Source organism: Bos grunniens, chromosome 25 (assembly GCF_055505025.1).
Source record: "Bos grunniens cultivar Pamir isolate PY7600 chromosome 25, Bosgru_T2T1.0, whole genome shotgun sequence".
Classification (NCBI taxonomy): Eukaryota; Metazoa; Chordata; class Mammalia; order Artiodactyla; family Bovidae; genus Bos; species Bos grunniens.
The window spans coordinates 40,509,102-40,528,719 of NC_141189.1; the positions used below are offsets into that span (position 1 = coordinate 40,509,102).

Genomic DNA, 19,618 nt, shown 5'->3' on the forward strand with positions numbered 1-19,618 from the left:
TGAACCCGGGTCTCCCGCATTGTAAACAGATGCTTAACTGGCTGAGCCACCAGGGAAGTCCTAATGTATCATGTGGGCTTCCCAGGGGGCTCAGTGGGTAAAGAATCCACCTACAATGCAGGAGATGCAGGTTTGATCCCTGGGTTGGGAAGATCCCCTGGAGGAGGGCATGGCAACCCACTCCAGTATTCTTGCCTGGAGAATCCCATGGACAGAGGAGCCTGGCCGGCTACAGTCCATAGGGTCGCAGAGTCAGACACGACTGACTCAACTGAGCATGAACACAATGTGTAACACACAAGTCCCCTAACCTGGACATGGCTCCATCTCTACATTGTGACCATGTGTTGTCCCTGAGAGCAGGCCTGAGTTTGTTCTATGCTCATGTGGCCCCTATCTGGAGCACAGCCCCTGGCACACAGCTGTGTTCATGTTTGTTGAAGGAATGAATAAGGTGCTGGGTGGAGGCTGCAGGCCCAGGCGGTCCCCCAGCCCAGCTGGTGATCCCCCCACACAGCACACAGAGGCAAACAGGGAAGCACACTGCCTTTATTGAGACTTCCAGCCTGCAGGAAACCCCAGGCCAGAGGCCAAGCCGGAGGGTCTGGCCGGCCTTGCCTGAAGACCAGGCTTGCATGCAGAGGCGCTCAGGACAGGCCGTGGGTGTGCTCGGGTGCTCAGCATTTCCCAAGAAGTCAGCGGCCTAGGCATAGACAGAGCAGGCCCAGCTGAGCTCTGGCCCCTGCTCACCTCCTGGGGGACACGGGCCCTCTATCGGATCTCTGGGGCCAGCCACCCACCAGGCACCCACAGGTGGCCAGAGAGCCACTATCTGTTCCTCCCACAGGTCGGGGTTGCCCCCAGTGCAGCCCGGAGGGTTGATGATGGTGGCATGGGGTGGCTGGGGGCGGGGCCCTGAGTTCCCTCTCACCTCCAAAGCCATTTCCCAGGGGGCCATTGCTGCCTCTTTTCACCTCAGGGCCTCCTAAGGCACAGAGACAAGCCAGGGCACCCAGGTCAGCAGAGGACTTCGGAGTCCTTCTGCTCACTCCCAGCTTTACCCAAGGCCCTGGGAGACCCCTACTCACCCAAGGGCCCAGGGCCCAGCTCTGGCCTCAGCTGCCCATAGGGCCCTGGGGGAGAGATGGAGGTGAGGATACTGAGTCCCTCATGCCCACCTCTACGCCCTCTGCCGGGAGTGCCCGCCTCCCTCTCTGCAGGGCAGTCAGGTGGGCCCAGAGCCCAGTTCCCTGCAGCCACTCCGGCAACAGCGCTCTTCCGCACACCCCATTACCTGGTTGGCTCCCGACTTCTGGGTATGTGCCTCCGACCCGGTATGTAGGCTTCAAGGCAGCCCCCCAGGCCCGGAGGGAGGGCCAGGGAAAGCCCCTCAGGCCCGCAGCCTGACCTGAAGGAGGAGAGCCGCTTGGGACCCCTGCCCTCTGGAGCTGGGTGTCCAGGATGCGCTGGTCCTTCCTGGTTCTCAAAGCCCCCTGCCCACCTGGCCTGGTCCCCACCGGCCTTGCTAGGGTCCCCTCTGCCCTCTCAGTGTGTCTTACCATTTCGTCCAGGGCCTGGAGTGGCCACTTTGGGGAGCACAGGGGCAGCTTCCCCACACTCGTGAGAGAACCAGCCCTTTCCCTACCCCCTTGCACTCAGTCGCTTAGGCCCAACTCACCGTTCAGAAAGCCATCGGCCCCTGGGAACCCTGGAGGACGAAAGACAAGGTCAGAAACACGAGCACCCCTGAGCCCAAAGCCCCCCACCTCACCCCCAGCCCCCCAGGCACCTGGCTGTGGGCGGACCTCAGGGAAGAACCCGGCTCCCAGACCACCGTTGCCGTTGCCGTAGCCCAAACCTGCAGGAAAGCGGTGGGAGGGGGGCTGGTTGGGGAGGGGCGGGGGCCGCAGGGGGTGGGGGCAGGGTAACCTGCTCATGGAGAGACAGGGAGGGGTGGGCAGACAGACCGACTGACTCAGAGGCAATTTAGAGAGGGCCTCCCACAATCCTGCCCCTGCAGGCAGCTAAGGGCGACAGCCCAGTTTCAGGAAGCCATGGCTCCCCCAACCCCGGGCACCTCCCTCCCCACCTGTTCAGTTGGTCACTCTACTCTGACCTGAGACTGGACCCACACCACACAGGCTCTGGCCATCCATGTGGCCCAGCGCTTAGTATGCGAGAGCCTGGCAAGTACGGACAGAGACAGACACACAGACAAGCCATGCTCGCCGTGAGGGGGTGCGACTCATGCCCAACATGGGGGCCCAGGGGGCTCACCGACTTTCTGGGGCCTGAGGCCACCACCAAAGCCTGGGGGAGAGGAGGCTGGGTCAGAGATAACCTGGGCTGGCGGAGGCAGGGGATGGGAAAGGGGGAATGGGAAGGGGAAGCTCAGAAGGGCCTCCTCACCCAGTCCTGCTCCTGGTCCGTAGCCATTCGGGGGCTGGTACCCTGTGAGGGGAAATGGAGGTGAGTGGGGAGGACCCCGACTTGCCCTCACTCCTTGGGGCCCGTGTGTGGACCTTGGGGACTCTGAGGCAGAAGGGACTCTCCTCATCCCCAGGGAATGGAAATCAGAAGACATGAAGTCAGAAAGCAGCGCGAGAGACCAAGGGTAGACTCAGAGAGGGACTTCCTGGCCTTAAGACGCCTGAACACCTGAGGCCGCCAGGAAACAAGGGAGATGGAATGGCATCATCTGGCACGGAGAGGGAGCAGACAGACACACACCTGCTTCCTGAGGTTTCGGTCCCCACTGGAGGGCTGGAGTAGGCACTAGAAGGAAGGCCAGGGGACAGGAGTGAGCCCCTGGCGAGGCAGGTGGGGTATGCCCCAGGAAGCCACGGGGGAAGGGCTGGGGCCGGGGGTGCTGTCATACAGGCAGTCACACGGGGTCTCAGGGCCAGGGTTCAGGCTCTTCTTCACTGACTTGCTGGAGATCGGGCCAGGGGGCTTCTGAGCAGCCCAGCCAACCCCAGCCCCTCCTGGGACCAATTACCCACCATGGCCGCTCAGGTCCCCCAGTCGGCACTGACCTGGGAACTTGCCATCCTGCCCTGGGAGAGGTGGCTGGGATTTCAGGCCCCAGCCACCCCCTTTACCAGAAGGGATCCCTGGAGTGGGAGGCTTGGCAAGAACCCCACTACTGCAGGGACCTCGATGGGGAGGAAGGGAGAGGGCAGTGACCCCAGGCCGGCGCCGCCTCCAGGCTGCCCTCCTGGCCTCCACCTGGTCAAGCCATGACCTGCGGTGGCTTTTAGGGCAGATGAGGTGCTGCCAGGGGGACAGTAGCCATGTCAGAAAAAGCCCAGCTTCCACGGGTCACAGTCTGCTCTGGGGACAAGAGGACTCAGCCGCCTGCTGTGGTTCCTGCTATTGCCCACCCCGCCCCAGCATCCAACAACATTCCCCCACTTCCCTCTGTTCCACCCCTGTCTCACCTGGCTGGGCCCCCAGCCCATTGCCGTTGCCATATCCTGGAGGGGAGAAATGGATGTGAAGGGCACTGGGCGAGGGTGGGGGGTGGGGGCGAGGCGGGTTCTGAAAGGAGAGGCAGGAGGTGGTGCAGGACAGGGAGGGGAGGCTCACCTGGCTTCTGACGTTTCAGACCCACTCCGAGGCCTGCAGGGGAGACGGAGGGCACCTCAGGCCCAACCAGCCCTCCTGGCGGAAGGAGCACTCTCCCCCCACCCCAGGCCCCCACCAGACTCACCTGGGAGGAGCTGTGGCCCGTTCCCCAGCGGCGGCGTGTATCCTGGGAGGAAGCGTGGACATGAGGGCAGGGGCCCAGGACGCTTCAGAGAGGGCAGAGGAGAAGAGGATAGACTCACCTGGCTTCAGAGGGCTCACGATCCCTCCCAGGCCTGGGGGGAGACCAGCAGAGGCTGAGTGACCGTGGACCCCACCCTGCCCCTCCTCTTCCCAAGGACCCAGCTCTTCATCCAGTGGGGCCACCTCCCCACCCCCCAGAACTCCAGGCCTGCCCCTGCCCCGCACCTGGCTGGGCCCCTTGGCCTGGGAAAGCTCCAGCTCCCAGTCCATTCCTGTAAACTGGAGAGACAGAGGCAGGGGTTACGAGGAAGAGCAAGGGCGGGAGGAGATGGTTTCTGGGGGTAGAGAGAAGGCGGGGCTCCAATCCTGACAGCAAGTCCAGACCGCACCGGGGGGCCCTGCAGTGTGACTCGAGTCTGCCAGGGTCGACCTGGAGATGACAGCGTCACGGGCTCAGGCCCACAAGACTGCTCCCCCCACCCCACCCCGCATTTCTGCCACCAGTTTCCTGTCCAGGTTGTCACCTGTGCTTCTGACCAGCTGGCTGTAGATCAGAGATTCCCATGACCCCCTCCTTAGAGAGGGGTTTGATTAATTTGTTAGAGCAGCTCACAGAACACAGGGAAACATTTTACTTATCAGATAATCGATTTACTAGAAAAGCAGGGACTAGACCCGTAGGCAGGCACTTAACTGCTCCCATCCCCTCTGAGCACACCACTCCCAGCACCTCCATGGGGTCATCTGCCCAGTGTTGTTATTTGCTCAGTCATAGCCAACTCTTTCGGAGAAGGCAATGGCACCCCACTCCAGTACTTTTGCCTGGAAAATCTCATGGACGGAGCAACCTGGTAGGCTGCAGTCCACGGGGTCGCTAAGAGTCGGACACGACTGAGCGACTTCATTTTCACTTTTCACTTTCATGCATTGGAGAAGGAAATGGCAACCCACTCCAGTGTTCTTGCCTGGAGAATCCCAGGGACGGGGGAGCCTGGTGGGCTGCGGTCTATGGGGTCACACAGAGTCGGACACGACTGAAGTGACTTAGCAGCAGCAGCAGCAGCAGCAGCCAACTCTTTGCGACCCCATGGACTATAGCCGCCAGGCTCCCCTGTCCAAGGGATTTCCCAGGCAAGAATACCAGAGTGGGTTGCCATTTCCTTCTCCACCCAAGGCTCAAACCTATGTCTCCTGTGTCTCCTGCATTGGCAGGTGGGTTCTTTACCACTGTACTACCTGGGAAGCCCTATTTCCTCTTACAAATCACAGTATCACAGGGCAGGTAGAGAGAAAAGGAGAGTTTACCTGGCTTTTGAGGCTCCATGGCCTCAGCAACTCCTAGAGAAGAAGGAGGTGGGAGCAGGTGAGGGACCATGACCTGTTCTGAGCCTCTCCCCCTCCATCTGCCCCCCAGCACCCACTCTTGTACCTGGGCCATAGACGACGGGAGCTGCAGGCCCTGTGGGGACCGGGCGGGGAGAGGCTGAGGTGCACAGGAAGCCGGAAACTGGGGCCCCCTTCCTCCCAGTGTAGGGACCAGAGAACTTGGAGCCTCCTCTGCTACATGGCCACCCTCTCCAAGGAGCCCAGGAGGGGCGCCTCAGAGCAGGATCTAAGCCCTTGCCCCCTCTTCTCTCCTTCTCGCCTAGCCTCCAGCTTCTCCCAATTCCTCAGTTCTGAGCTGGGGGGCTGGTGGGGACCCCATCACCCATCCTGACCCTCAGAGGCCTGGAGGGAGGCAGGAGAGAATGCCCAGGCACGACCTCCACCCCAGAGCCCGCGAGTCTCACCTGGCTGGACGCCCAGTCCGTTACCATTCCCAAATCCTGGGGGGGCGGGGGAGATGGAGGTGGGCATGTGAAAGGAGGCAGGGAAGCTCAGGGTTTTGGGGAGACAGGGAGAGGCGGCTAAGACGGGCTCACCTGGCTTCTGGGGCTTCACGCCGGCCGCCAGGCCTGGTGAGGGACACACAGTAAGTGCGGGCCCCCGGGCCCCCGGGGCCCCCGCTGCCTCCCTGGGCAGGGCCCCCCTACCTGCTCCATAGCCGTTTTCAGCCGCAGGGCCTGTGCAGGGTGGGGGGCGGTGATAAGACTAGTCGTGAGGCTGAGGGGTGAGGCCAGCATGGGGGCCCCTCGGTATTGCCCCCTCCTCTCCCCAGGGTCCTTGGAGCCCCTGGACACCCTCCACTTGTGAAGGGGGAGAAGGCCAGAGGGACCCAGGAGGGTCAGGACAGCCTGCTCGCCTCTGACACCTGGGGTTTCCCATGCCACTAGGCCTGGGCAGGCAGGGGGGCTGACGTGGACTCCTCTAGGCCTCCCTGGACCCCTAGGCCCCAAGATTCAGTTTCCTGCGGCCCCCACCTCTCACGTCCCTTCTCACCCCCACCCCCTGAGGCCCGGGCCCAGCTACCTTCACCCGGCCTGGCTCCCAGTCCGTTTCCATTACCGTAGCCTGGGGAGGGAAGTGGGGCAGGAGGGCAGCGTTTGAAGGTGAACCCCTTCAAAGCAGGAGAGAGACGAGGCAGGGGGCTCCAGGGGGTCTCCCCCTTACCTGGCTTCTGAAGCCAGCCTCGTCTGCCCTCTACTCAGAGCCTGCCCTCCGGACCCCCTGCCCCGGGAAGGCCCACGCTCAACCCACGCCCAGATCTTAGAGCGAGGAGGCAGGGGGTGGGGGCACTCTGATTCCGGGGGTCCATGGAGAGAGACGAGGCCAGGGTAGGACTCCCCTGGCTTCTGGGGTTTCATGCTCCCCACGAAGCCTGAAGAAGACATGGGAACAGGGGGAGAAGCCTGCCCAAAACCCCCCATCCTGGGCACCCGAGGGCCCCTCTGCTCCTACCTGCTCCATATCCCTGCGGTGTTGCTGGGCCTGTGGGGAGAGGAAGGGTGAGCTGGGCGGATTTGGGGTCTGGCTGAGGCGGAAGCCAAGCCAGAAGGCTGGAATCCTGGGGGTTTCCTCCCAGCACCCCTCAATCATTCCCCAGCCCTCATGAGGCCTGGAAAGGAGGCGGGAAAGGACATAGGCATGTGGAAGCCTCCAGACTCCACCACTCTCACCTGGCTGAGCTCCCAGTCCGTTTCCATTCCCAAATCCTGGGGGGACAGATGGAGGTGAAGGTGAGGGGGGGAAGGGGCCGCAAACTCCAGGTAGGGGACAGAGACACAGGTGGGGCTGAGGCTCACCTGGCTTCTGAGTTTGCACACCCCCTCCAAAGCCTGGAGAAAAATGGGGAGCAGGTGACAGACCACCCCAGAGCTCCAGCACCCCGACACTGGCTTCTCCCAACCCTCTGGTACCTGCTCCGTAGCCATTCTGAGCCAGGGGGCCTGTGGGGGAGGGAGGGGTGAGAAAGGAGTTTGGGGCCCTGGCTAAGATGGGGGGCAAGTGTCAGTCGCTCAGTTGTGTTGAACTCTTTAGACCCTGTGGACTTGTAACCCACCAGGCTCCTCTGTCCATGGGGTTGTCCAGGCGAGAGACCTGGAGTGGGTTGCCGTTTCCTTCTCCAGGGGATCTTCCCAACCCAGGGATTGAACACAGGTCTCATGCATTGCGGAGGCGGATTCTTTATCATCTGAGCCACCAGGCAAGTCCCAGTGGCCCCCTCCAGAGCCCAGGCAAAACCAGGGTCCCAGAGGCTCTCCCCAAGCCCCTCTCAATCCCTCATCAATCCTGCCCCTCAAAGGCCTGGGGGCGGGGGGATGGAAGAGGAGGCCCAGATGCGGACCCCCCATCCCACCCCAGCTGGGCAGGTCCTCGTCCTGGTGTCCAGCCTCCCTGTGGAGCCTGAAAGCCATCCTGCCTGCCTGGGGTCCCCCCTGGTGTCACCCCCACCCCCACCAACCAGGCAGGAAGGGGGCCCTTGACATCCCTTCATCAACCACATACTCTGCTCTCAGCATGGGCTCTTGTCACCATGGCCCGTGGCCACTTCCAGAGCCTGTTCCCTCTCTGGTCCTCTCTCTGGGATGCCCTAGCTAAAGATTTCTCAGTGGGGCACGGTCTGCCTCTGGCCCCTCCTCCCAAGAATGTGCCCCCCCACCACCTGGCTGCTGAATGAGTATTTGCTGTGGGACCCCAGATGGGACAGCGGGTCTCACCTGGCTTCTGAGGTTTCAGCCCTCCTGCTCCAAGGCCTGGGGACAAGGAGAATGTCCAGTGAGTCCACCCGGATCCCGTCTTCCCTCAGAGCCAGGGGCAGCCCCCTCCCCTTCATCCACCACCCCCTGGGTGAGCCCTCAGGCCCTAGAGCTCCGGGCCTCACCCGGCTGGGCTCCGTTCCCAGTCCTGAATCCTGGGGAGACAGCGAGAGGCCTGAGACTGAAGCAGGGCTTGAAAGGAGCACAGACACAGAGAGGACGGACAGACAGACCGACCGAGAGCCCGACAGGGCAGAGCGGGACTCACCTGGCTTCTGGGGTTTCCCGACCCCTCCAAAGCCTGAGGAGAGACCGGCAGGTCAAGGACCCTGGAGTGCCCCCTCCGGGCCTCCCCCCTCAACTTCCCCTGGTCCCCTCCCTACCTGGTCCAAAGCCATTTGGAGCTGCGAGACCTGGGTGGGCGGGGGGACATAGGAAATCCAGACAATGCTGACGTGGGGGTGAGCCCCAGCCTGGACCCCTGCCCTCCCCCCAATTCTTCTATCCAGCCTGGGTAGGTTCACAAGAGGGGTGGGGAGGTCCCCGTGGGGACCTGTGCCAGGAAAAGGGCTGGGGAGACAGCGGCAGCTGAGACAGGAACCGCAGATCCTCCAGCCTTCCTCCTCCTTCTGGCCCCGAAGACTCCTGGGGTCTTATCCACACTGATCCCACTCTGACTGCTGCACACCCCAACCCCCCTGCAATGCCAGCAGCCTCCTCCCTAAGTTCTCCTACTCCAGGTAGACCAGCTCTTTCACTCCCAGCGTAAAACCACAAAGGTGAATCCCACAGCTAGGTTCAGGTCCCCGCTGGCCTCCAGCCCTGGGCTCTGCCCTCCGGCTTTCCGCCCTTGGTGGGTTCTCCCCCAAGTCCTGACCTCAGTCCGCACGGGCACCCAGGGGTCCCAGCTTGGGCACTCGGCCCAGCGGGCCTGCAGCCCAAAGGCTGACCGGCGTGGGGTCTGCAGTGCGCAGTCAAGGCCGGGCTAAGACGGGCACTTGGGAAAGGTGGTGGAAGGAGTGAACCCCTAAGGGGCCCCTGTTAGGAGTCCAGAGTAGGACACGGCAGTGACCCCTCCCTCCTCCAGCAGCCTGGGCCCTAGCCTCCCTCCCTGGCTGGGCCCCCAGGCCGTTCCAGTACCCTCTGTGAGCCATGGATGGGGCACTAGGGAGGACTTGGGGTGGGGACAAGGGCAGGGAGGGGCAGGGGCGAGTGTCTGTCTCACCTGGTTTCTGAGGTGTCACGCCCCCTCCCAAGCCTCGTGTATGTGGGCCCCTCCCAGCCCCTACTCTCCCATAAACCAGTTTTCTGCCCTCCTCAGCCCCTGCCCCGCTCCTCCCCAGCACCCCAGTTTGGCCCAGCGCCCTCACCTGGCTGGGCTCCAGCTGCGGGGAAGGCCCCAGCTCCCAGCCCATTCCCAGCGCTGAGTCCTGGGGAGACAGAGAAGGAGGGAGTAAGGGGGGAGGATCAACGAGGGGAGAGGGCAGGGAGCTAGGGACAGGGTGGGGCTCACCTGGCTTCTGAGGTTTCACGCCCCCTCCAATTCCTGAGAAAGAGACCCAGACGTGGTGAAGCTCTGGTGAACCCTAAGCCCAAACCCGCTTGCCAGCTCCCCCCCATCATCCCCAACCCTGTCCCTGAGCCGTGGGGCCTGTGGGGAGAGGGAGGTGGGGTCTGGGCTGCCGGGGGTGGGCTCACACCTCCGGGGGTGTCCTCACCCGATGAGCGGGGCACCGCCCCCACAGTTCTCAGAGAGTTATGCCCAGAGAGGGGCCGGGGAGCCTGGACCCTCCCCAGGACCCCAGCCCCAGCCAGAGGAGTGGCAGCAGCGGCTGGATGAAGGGAGCGCAGGCCTCTCCCTGACCTCACCCCAGCCCCGGGGACAGACAGACAGGCCGACGCTGACCCAGCCAGCCCCTCCCCTAAGAGCGGGGCCGAGTCCCTGGGCACCCCCTTGCCTGCCCCTCCCTGCAGCCCTGCCCCCCAACGCTCACCTGCTCCCGGAAAAGCCCCAGCGCCGATACCATTTCGAGCCCCGAATCCTGCGGACAGGAGGTGAGGCCATTAGTCACGGCTGGGCAGGTCGGGGCGCACAGACGGGCCGGGATCCGAAGGGGGAGCGCCGGGACGGGGGCGGGGCTCACCGGGCCGCGGAGGCTCCACGCCCCGCACCCCCAGGCTGCGTCTCCGGCCCCCTGCACTACACCACTCTCTCCCCGACGGGTTCCTCGATTCCAGCTCTGCGCGGTCCCTCCGCTATCCCTGGACCCCAGCGTGGTGCCCCAGGCGCCCTTACCTGGCTGGGCTCCCAGCCCCGGGAAGGCACCAGCTCCCAGCGCGTTTCCGTACCCTGGAGACAGAGAGGAAGGGTGGAGGGGGCAGGGGCCGGGGCCAGGGTGGGAAGACGGGGAGGCGATCTGAGGGCCATCACACGGTCAGGGAGCAGGGCTCACCTGGCTGCTGGAGTTTCGCGCCCCCTCCAAAGCCTGGGGAGCGAGGCAGTGGTTGAGGGGACCCAGGGACCCAGCCTCTTCCTGGGACTCCATGAAAGAGAGGTAAGGGGGGGCATTTGGGGTCTCAGCTGAAGGGGGAGCGATTCTGTGTTCTCTGTTCCCCAAACTAGACCACAGGATCCTTTACGGACCTTGCCTCTGCCTCCAGTGAGTCACCAGCTCTGCCCTGGGGGACCCGGGGAGAAGCCCCTCCAGAGGGTGAACTGATGCACCCTTCACACCCCTCTCTGCTACCCACACCCGTCCTTCCCCCACCTCACCTGGCTGGGCAGCAGCACCCGGGAGGGTCCCGACTCCCAGCCCGTTCCCGTTCCTAAACCCTGGAGAGACACCTGGGGAGACAGGGCAGGCGGGGTCAGGGAGAGTGAGGGAAAGGGGCACAGAGCCGGGAAGGACAGGTAGGGTGAGGCTCACCCAGCTTCTGGGGCTTCACGCCCCCTCCAACGCCTGAGAAGGAGACAGGGGTCAAGGGACGGTCTCGGGACACCCCATGTCCGGGCTGCCCCAAGAATCCTGGCCCCACCTCTACCTGCTCCGTAGCCATTCTGAGCTGGAGGGCCTGTGGGGAGAGTAAACCATGAACTGGGTAGATTTAGGGAGAGGAAGCCACGAACCAGGTAGGTTTAGGGTGGGGGGGTGCAGCACCTTGGACCCCACCAGAAATAGCAAGCCTGACAGACAGCTTCCTATCTGGCCCCCACCCTCAGAATCATCCATCCTGCCCTCCCTTCTGAGGCCTGGGAGCCCAGTCCTCCTCCCCGCCCTCCACTCACCTGGCTGGGCTCCCAGCCCCCGCCCATTCCCGAACCCTGGGGGAAGAGAGTGAGGTGAGGGGTGTGAGAGAAAGATGGGGAGACAGAGAGAGAGCTGGGGCCAGGCCGGGCCCACCCGGCTTCTGCGGTGTAACACCCGCTTGGAAGCCGAGGGGAGACTGGGTGAGAGACCCCGGATGCCCCCCACCCCTCAGCCATTCCGAGCCTGATGACTCAGCTCCAGTCGGCCCTTCCAAGGAAGGGGGAAGGCGTGAGGGTGTGGGTAGGGGGACTCCCGGGAGCCCAGACCCCTTCCTCCCTTCCTCTGCTCAGAGCTACCCCGGGGGGCCTCGCTCTGAGCCCAGGGTGCGTGCCCTGGAGCTGGCTTCTGCGGCAGCCAGGGAACAAGCAGGGAGAGGAAAGAGTTGTACCCCCAGGTGGGTACTGGGTGACATGACACCAGAATGGCCTTGGTGGATTCCTGATGGACTCCTGGGGGGGGCGGCAGGAGGTGGTGAGAAGGAGGAAAGGACAAGGAAGACACTGCAGGAAGGGGGGCAGGTGGGTTTCTGGGGGGGGCAGCAGCACGGGGGTCCCTGAGTGTTTCTGAGATGGCTGCCTCCCCCAGACCCAAATCCCGTTTCCCATGCCTCACCTGCTCCTAGACCACTGGGGGGGCCATAGCCTATGGGGGAAACGGGAAGGTGAGCGGGGGTGGGGCAGGAGGGGCCAGGAGCTAGGGTGCCCATTGCGAGGACACAGAGGGACCCCCCCCCCGCGCTCCCCTCCACCAGCTGTACCTGATCGATAGCCATTGGAGCCTCCTAAGCCTGTGGGGTCGGGAAGAGGGGGGACTTAGGGGGCAGCAAGGAGCTGAGTCTGCATGCTCCCTGCAAAGCGAGAGGGTGCGGCCCCCCCCACCCCCGGGCCTCAGGCTCCCCGGGGATCACCGCAGCGTGAGCAGACTGGCGGCAGGGGGAGCGGAAGGGTCCCTGGCGAGGAGGGAGGGGTCTGGGCCAGCCGCCTGGGGGCGGATCCCCAGGCAAGGTCCTTTCCCTTTCCTGTTGCAACCTGCCCCCCTCCCCCCGCCTCCCCCACCAGGCCCTTCCTCCTCTGGCTTCTTTTCCTCACACCGAGTTAAGGTTCTGCCCCCTCTCAATCCCCCTCCAAGGGTGCGGGGTGTCTGTGTTCCTCATACTTGAGCTGACATGAACAAGGCCACACGCCTCGTGTTCTCCGGGGCCCCCAGATCTGGATCCCAGAGAGCCTCCAGACCCCTGCCAGGGAAAGACCAGACCCTCTTCCTTGAGCCCAGCGTCTGGAGGGTCCACTTACCTTTCCCCAGGCCCGGAGACAATGGAGGGAGCCCTAGGGGAGCAAGCCGGGTGCTAACTCAGGGCAGGGACCCCGGGGACAGAGAAGGGGCAGGTCCCAGGCATCTGTCCCCCAGCCTCCCCAAACCCTGCCCCGGCCCAGACTCCACAGGCCCTCCCCTCCCTCTCTGGGGCCCAGTGCTCCCCCGACACCCCCAGACCGGCCGGCAGCCCCACCGCTGGTGCTCACCGCCTTGCAGGCTTTCAGAGGTCAGGCCGAGCAGGAGAAGGGCTATGGGGAAGGCCCAAGCACTCATGATGCCGGCAGAGTGGGAGGGCACACCCTGTGGGCCTTTAAACACCCCTGCTGGGTGGGGGCCAGGGTCTCCGCTGGGCTGGCAGACCCCAGGGGGCCAGCCCCTACCTCCTGCTGCTGCAGGAGATCAGCCCCAGCCTCCTCCCTGCCCCACTCCTCATCCATCACGGGTGCTGACAGCTGGGACAGGCTCCCACCTAGCCCCCCGAGGCTCCTCCACCCCTGTCAGGGGCTGGGGCCCTGGCGTCAGGCCTGGAGGCTCAGCTGCTCCCCCGCCAGTTGGCGAGGGGCAGGTGGGCACCCCAGGCCCAGCCCAGACACAGCTGGGGGTGAGAGGGGAGCCAAGCCCAGAAACGTGGGTGTGGCTGGCAGGGGACCCTCTGAATGAGTTAGTGTGTTACAGGGGCAAGTGGCCCAGGAACAGGGTAGCACATCAGGATGTCGTCACTATTGCACAAGCGGACGTGTGCGTGATGAGTCCACTCCTTCTAATCCTGGAGGCGGCAGCGACCACACCAGGAGACGCCGGCCCTCTGCCCCCAGCTGAGCCCAGGTTGGCACGTGTGGGCCTGAGCCTCCCTTCCACGAGGGACGGGGACACACAGGGATGGCTGACGCACCCTCAGCCCAGTTTATGCTGTTTCTCAAAGGCTCAGCGGGGGCCCATCCGCTGTACGAGGCTCCACCCGCCGCCCCCCCCACCCTTCAGCTTCATCTCCCTCTCCTGCTCTGCTCCATCAGCACTGACTCTAACTTTAGGGACAGAATGGGGGCCGGGAGGGGAGCTGCTTAAGCTGCAGTGGGGGGCAGAGGTGCAAGCAGGTTGTCTGGCGGTGGATGAGCCTAGAGCTGGGGCCCAGGGAGGGGGCTTGGTGGAGAGCTGAGTCCTGGAGGCCAGGATTGGCAGGCCTAAGACATGCCAGGCATGGGGGGTTTAGACTCCACCCCCTCCTCCTCCTGTGGGCCCCCACTGGGCTGGAGGGGGACAGCAGGGACTCAGGGTCCCTGGACCTTAGTCCTGAAGCCTCCACTCTCTGTCTGCTAGCCTGCCCCCTGCCCAGCCAGCCACCCCTGTCATCTCGAGCTGAGGAGTCCAGAGTCCAGCCAGCTACACTAGGCAGCCTGGGAGGGTGAGGCGTGGAGCGGGGCTACAGTGAGGAGTGGGCAATGGTGGGGGGGCTTCTCCCAGGTCCTCCTCACTGGTGGTGCTCCCAGCACAGCCCCCTCTGCCTCCCCCACACACCCTGTACCCTTGCTGCTCACTCTGCCCACACACGAGGGCCGGCACCCCTGGGGGCACGCGCACATGAGTGCACACGTGATGTGACCATGCCCGTGACACCCACCCCCCTCCCCCCGCAGACCCCCCTGTGAACACGATCTCCTCAGCCAGATTCCCCGGTCCAGCACCCCACAGGCCCACCTCCTGCCCCGCCGGGGGGCAGGTGTCTGTGACCTGGAGTCCTGGAGGCTGGGAGGGCTCAGGGTTGGCCCCTGGCCCCAACCAATCCCGAGAGCCCAGGGCAGCTGTGGCAGTTTACTCTCCTGCCAGGCCACCTGCTCGGCCCATGGCAGCAGGCACCGGCTCCCTGGCCTGCTCATGGAGGGTGGCTAAGTGGCCTGTGATCAGCAGCCTGGGTGCTGGGTTCAGATTCAGACCAGGTTCACATACCAGCTCCTTCTGGCTGGGGAGCTTGAGCAGAAAGCCCACTTCCCTGCGTCTGTTCACTCTCCTCTAAAACGAGGGAGCTACTTCTTACCCCATTTTACAGATGGGGAAACAGAGGCAGAGAGGAGAAGGGACTGGGCCCAGATCATACAGTCAAGCTTGGGGGCTGGGGTTTGAAGGCAGGCAGCCCACAGGCCTCCACCCTGGGCAGCAGACCCACACACGCCTGGGCAGCAGACCCTCTTACCCCAGTCGTCACATTGCTGTCTGCCCACCTCATGCCAGTCTGGGCTCGAGGCCTCTGCCTCAGACCCGGGAGAGCTGAGGGCCCCCTGCACAGATCCAGACAAGGCCCACCCTACTGGGCGCCGGGGAAGCTTGGCCCAGGAGGAGGCGGGCAGGGAGACCAGGAGGGGCCCTGTGGGAGGTACGGGCCAGGTGCCCGCTTGGCCACTGCCAGAGGGAAAGCCAGGGCCCGCCACCACTGCCAGGCTGCCTGGGTGCTGGCGTGTGCCTGCAGAAAATGCCAAACAGTCTGGGGCCTGGGGCCAACCGACTCTGCTCGGGACCGTGGCCTGGCCCAGCTGGGAACCCTGGCCCTGGCAATGCCACTACCACCCCTGCCCCCAGCACAGCTGGGCCAGACCCCAGAGCTCAGCCCCACCCTGGCAGGGCAGCCTGAGAGCACGGGAACCACTCAGGGGTCACGAGAGCCCCTGGCAGAGCCAGGGTCTGGGCTCCCCTTTGCTCCCAGAAGTGGGGGACACACACAGCCCAGCTTCTGAATAGAGGAGCAGCTTTGAGGGGGCAGAGCTGGGAGCCCAGAGCAGGGTGACAGCTGGGGTGTGGGAAGTGTGTCGCTTAAAATGGCACAGCCTGGGTCGAGGCTCCCACCAGCCGCTCGAAGCAGCACCGCCTGCCTGCTGGGAATCTGGGGGAGGCCAGTTGAAGGAGAGGCCAGGAGCCTGCGGGTCAGACATCTGAACATGCAGCTGTGCTAAAAGCCCCTCAGGTCACCCGGTGGCAGCTCTTTAGCCCAGATCCCTGCCTCTGCCGCCTCTGGGACTTCTCTGTCAGCCCCAGACACTTGCACTGTGCAAAGCTGACTTCTATTAAACCCCTCCTCACACCTGTCGGATTATTAAAAAAAACAAAAAAAAAATCTTATGCCAGGGATAAGATTCTTATTCCCTGGCGGTCCAGTGGTTAAGTTCTTTCATTGCTTTGGGACTGGGTTTGATCCCTGGTCAGGAAACCAAGATCCCACAAGCCGGGCAGCATGGCTGTCCAAAAGACAAACAAGTAAACAAACAAAGCTATAGGCCAGGGTGAAGTATAGCGTATATACAGAAGTGTGCACGAGACAGAAATGAACAATATGACACGAACCTACAAAGTACCTACGCGGCTGGCACAGAGGTCAAGCTGAGGTCAAGAAACAGAACACAGCAGACTCCCCGGGAGTGCTCATCACAGTCTCCTCTTGCTGTTAGGGTAGCCATGTTTGCACCTGTGGTCGTCTTTTCCTTGCCTTTCTAAAGCCACGTTAATCCAATTTTGTGGCCCCTTCCTGGGTGAGTGGTGAATGGGGCTTCTGGGAATCTTAGTGGGTCCGAGGTGCTGTTTCCGAGACAGGTCACAAGGGGGCGCATGGTTCAAGACGGCTCTTGCCTGGACTTGCAGGGACCCACGCCTGGGCGGGGCTTGGGGGGCTTCCTCCCGGACAGAGCCCCGGCTAAGGGCTTTGGTTTCAAACCTTGAGACCCCCAGGTGGGAGGAGAGATCCTGGGTCCGGCTCTTCTCCTGGGTCCTCCTTTTGAGCCAGGCAGCTGCTTTGAAAACTACAAAATACTGGGGTGGCGCTAGTGGTAAAGAACCCCCTGCCAACCCAGGAGACGTGGGTCAGGGAAGATCCCCTGGAGGAGGGCATGTCAGCCCACTCTAGTATTCTTGCCTGGAGAATCCAATGGACAGAGGAGCCTGGTGGGTTTCAGTCCATAGGATCACAGAGTTGGACACTACTAAAGTGACTTAGCACGCAGACACATGAGGGAGTGTTAACTGTTATTTAAGAGTGAGTAAGTTCCCACTGTGTGCTTGACTGTCCTTTTCTCACACGCATTTTCTCTTTTAGTGCTCATACACCCCACGGCTTCCCTGGTGGCTCAGAGGGTAAAGCATCTGCCTGCAATGCAGGAGACCTGGGTTCGATCCCTGGGTCAGGAAGATCCCCTGGAGAAGGAAATGGCAACCCACTCCAGTACTCTTGCCTGGAAAATCCCATGGACAGAGAAGCCTGGTAGACTACAATCCATGGGATCGCAAAGAGTTGGACATGACTGAGCAACTTCACTTTCACACCCCATGGAAGTAGGAACTATGATTATTTTCCCCTAAAATGGGGAAATATGAAAATGTGGAAACAGACCCAGAGACATGAAGCAACTTACCCACAATTGCACAGCCTCTGTGGGGGGCAGAGCCCTAAATTCCCTGACTCCATGGCCTGTGCTATCTGTACTTAACTTTATATTCTAGCCCTTCCACACTTCCACAGAAAGCACATTTTGAACTTAAAAAAGATATTTTTAAGTCATTGTGAACTAGACTTTTCAGAAGGAGGAAAAGGAACCGAGTCCAGGACTCCCAGAGGTGGGGCTGGCAGAGGGGATGACAGCTGGAGAGGGAGGGGCCTGCCAGCTCCCTGGGTCTCCGGGGGACACACCTGGGCTCTTGAGCAGGGATTCAGCCTGAGGGACAAGGGCTGTGACTGCCAGATATGCTAATGCAAAGGAAGGGCACAGGGAGGGGAGCTGCAGCTGGCTGAGGCTCTGGGTCTTGGGCCCAACCCAGGATGCCAGGCCTCCAGTCCCAGTCTATGGCTTGGAGAGTGTTCCCTGAACGGGGGCACACCACAGCAATCGGGCAGCCCTGCAGTCCATGACCTTTCAGAGACATGGGGACTTGATCCACAAATGAACTAAATAAGGTGGGAAATGAAATCTGACTGAAGGAGGAAACAAAACAGGCTCTGTCTTGAAAGCAGGACTCCATCTTGGGCCGGACTGTGGACTTTGAGCTATATGCCCAGTATCTATGGAAATGACATACCAACTAGAAAACCAGGCCCCCAGAAGGAAGAGACCCAGGGCTCTCCATCGCCTAAAAGAATACCCTAATTATCTGTGTAACTGAATAGAATCATACATTCTATTATGCTTATTGGGGTATGACCACAGGCCTATTGATAATTGTCCACTGTTAACTACCTAGGCTTAAGGCATATGATCACGGGTTAACTTTGATTGTATCTTTCTTTTTCCTTTGTTCAGACTAGATTCAAGGAACCTTATACACTTAGGGTATATAAGGTTTTCACAAAAACTGGTTGAGGTCCTTGGCTAAGAGGAGACTCTGCCTTGGGCCCCCCAGTGTAATAAATTGCACTCCACTATCTGCATTGTCCTTCTGAGTAAGTTTGTTTCCGGGAATGCGTGGCTACAACATTTGGTGCCTTGGCCGGGAAACTCCTCACTTTGAGGAGATAAGTCCCATTTGGGACTACTCCGAGGCCTTGCGGCTTGAATTTTCTAGAGGGGAAAGGTGCCTTGTCCTTCAGGAAGGATTCTGCTTCTCAACACCCGGACCTTTCATGTTAGCAGGTAGTGGACGGCAGCAGGGGAACTGAGCGCTCAGGTGAGGAGGAACCCACCCGGAAGGTGGAAGAGGGGGCCTGATCACCCCCCTGGGAGGGACTGGAAGGGGTACGGACCCACAGAAGCCTGGAATATGCAGGTGGCAGCGATTGCTTGGTACACAGGTCAACGAGCATGTTAGGGCTTAGGAAGGAAATTTGTGAAGGTTATTCAGAGGTGTGTCCACACTGTCTTGGGGAAAATTATTACCAAGCAATCACCAGGGGATTTTTAGGAGAAGAAACTTGATCCTCGTGTGCTTGTATTCTAGCCTCCCCTAGGAGGTATCCCGTCTGCTGTGAAATTCTTGACCCCCTCAAAATTGTCAGGCTACAAGGAGGGGGATACATAAGTGAGTATGAATTGGCTTTTCTGGAGTGGGATATTTAACCCATCTGTGTTTTCATCCACACCTGATCAAGCCCACCAAGGCAGAACAGACTTTAAGGGAGAAACAGTCTTGGACCACGTGGTGTTCTGGTTCGGCCGTGCTGACTAGCAGGTGAAGACATGATGATCCCCCTTCTCCCTCTGGGATCTGGCAGGATTTGGACAAGGATGACCTGCCCTTCCCCCATACTGGATGATGATGTGCCCACCGCCAGGACCCAAGGCCACCGTAATGCCCGATCCAGGGCCAGGTGAAGTTCCTGCAGCAGCCACTGCTCCTCCACCAGCTCTCCCGGAGGTCATAGAGCCGCCACCTCGGCAGGCTCCGATGCCGGTGGCAGAAGCCTCTGGCCAACACTTCCAGGATCCGCCTCCAGCTGAACTTCCCAAGCTATACCCGTCTCTCCCGGTGAGTACTGACAGGAAGGGAAAAGGAGACACCAGAATCAAACAGAGGCTGTGCTCCACTAAGGAGCCAGAGGAAAGGGCCCCACTACAAATGCCCCTCAGAGAGTTACAGCAGCCTCCAGTTCAGGGGACAGATGGCCACTACCATCAGCCCCCCGTAGCCTATTATTACAAGATTAGGCCAATGGAGACTATTTTTCGAACCCACTGCCCTACATGGGATGACATAATCCAACTTCTAGTCTCTCTCTTCATCACTGAGGACAGACACAGGATCCTAACTGAGGCCAGAAAATGGTTAAAAGCAGTGGCACCTGAGGGTATTGCAGACCTGCAGCGGTGGGCAGAACTAGCCACCCCGATGAGAGGCCCAATTGAGACTGTAACACAGAGGAAGGGAGGGGCCACCTGGAGAGATATTGGGCGGCTATTTTACAAGGCCTCAGGGCGGGACCCCAAAACCTATGAGTATGGCAAAACCCTCTGAAGTGATTCAAAGAGGGAAAGAATCACACTCTGAGTTCTACGAAAGACTGTGCGAAGCCAGTATACTTTATACGCCAATAGATCCAGGGGCTGCTGGGTCTCAGATGGTGATAAATGCAGCCTTTGTGTCTCAAGCCTACCCCAAAAATGTCAGTCACCAAGTGACTCA

At 61.5% G+C, this 19,618-nt stretch overlaps 1 protein-coding gene across 2 annotated transcripts; it reads right to left on the reverse strand.

Moving 5' to 3' along the window:
• Window positions 1-529: 529 nt before the first annotated feature.
• On the reverse strand, window positions 530-12,122 carry GREP1 (glycine rich extracellular protein 1). 2 transcript variants are annotated; one of them, XM_086376160.1, is made up of 33 exons: window positions 10,835-10,986; window positions 10,681-10,752; window positions 10,204-10,257; window positions 9,902-9,949; window positions 9,421-9,453; window positions 9,278-9,337; window positions 8,291-8,320; window positions 8,176-8,208; window positions 7,869-7,904; window positions 7,068-7,097; window positions 6,954-6,986; window positions 6,828-6,863; window positions 6,610-6,639; window positions 6,181-6,222; window positions 5,805-5,834; window positions 5,694-5,726; window positions 5,562-5,597; window positions 5,201-5,230; window positions 5,077-5,109; window positions 3,997-4,050; window positions 3,831-3,863; window positions 3,713-3,754; window positions 3,589-3,621; window positions 3,441-3,476; window positions 2,731-2,775; window positions 2,410-2,451; window positions 2,278-2,310; window positions 1,790-1,858; window positions 1,679-1,708; window positions 1,295-1,408; window positions 1,089-1,133; window positions 932-985; window positions 530-703 (listed from the first exon to the last, which is right to left on the reverse strand). In XM_086376160.1, exons 1-33 carry the CDS (start codon window positions 10,962-10,964, stop codon window positions 696-698), a joined length of 1,467 nt encoding a protein of 488 aa, XP_086232286.1. In that variant the 5' UTR covers window positions 10,965-10,986; the 3' UTR covers window positions 530-695. The 2 variants fall into 2 exon arrangements, with proteins under 2 accessions (XP_086232286.1, XP_086232288.1); XM_086376162.1 differs by lacking the exons at window positions 530-703; window positions 932-985; window positions 1,089-1,133; ... (1 more) ...; window positions 1,679-1,708; window positions 1,790-1,858 and adding exons at window positions 10,361-10,393; window positions 11,194-11,229; window positions 11,828-12,122 and having other exon boundaries at window positions 2,167-2,310; window positions 10,681-10,740; window positions 10,835-10,867; window positions 10,950-10,979.
• Window positions 12,123-19,618: the final 7,496 nt, after the last annotated feature.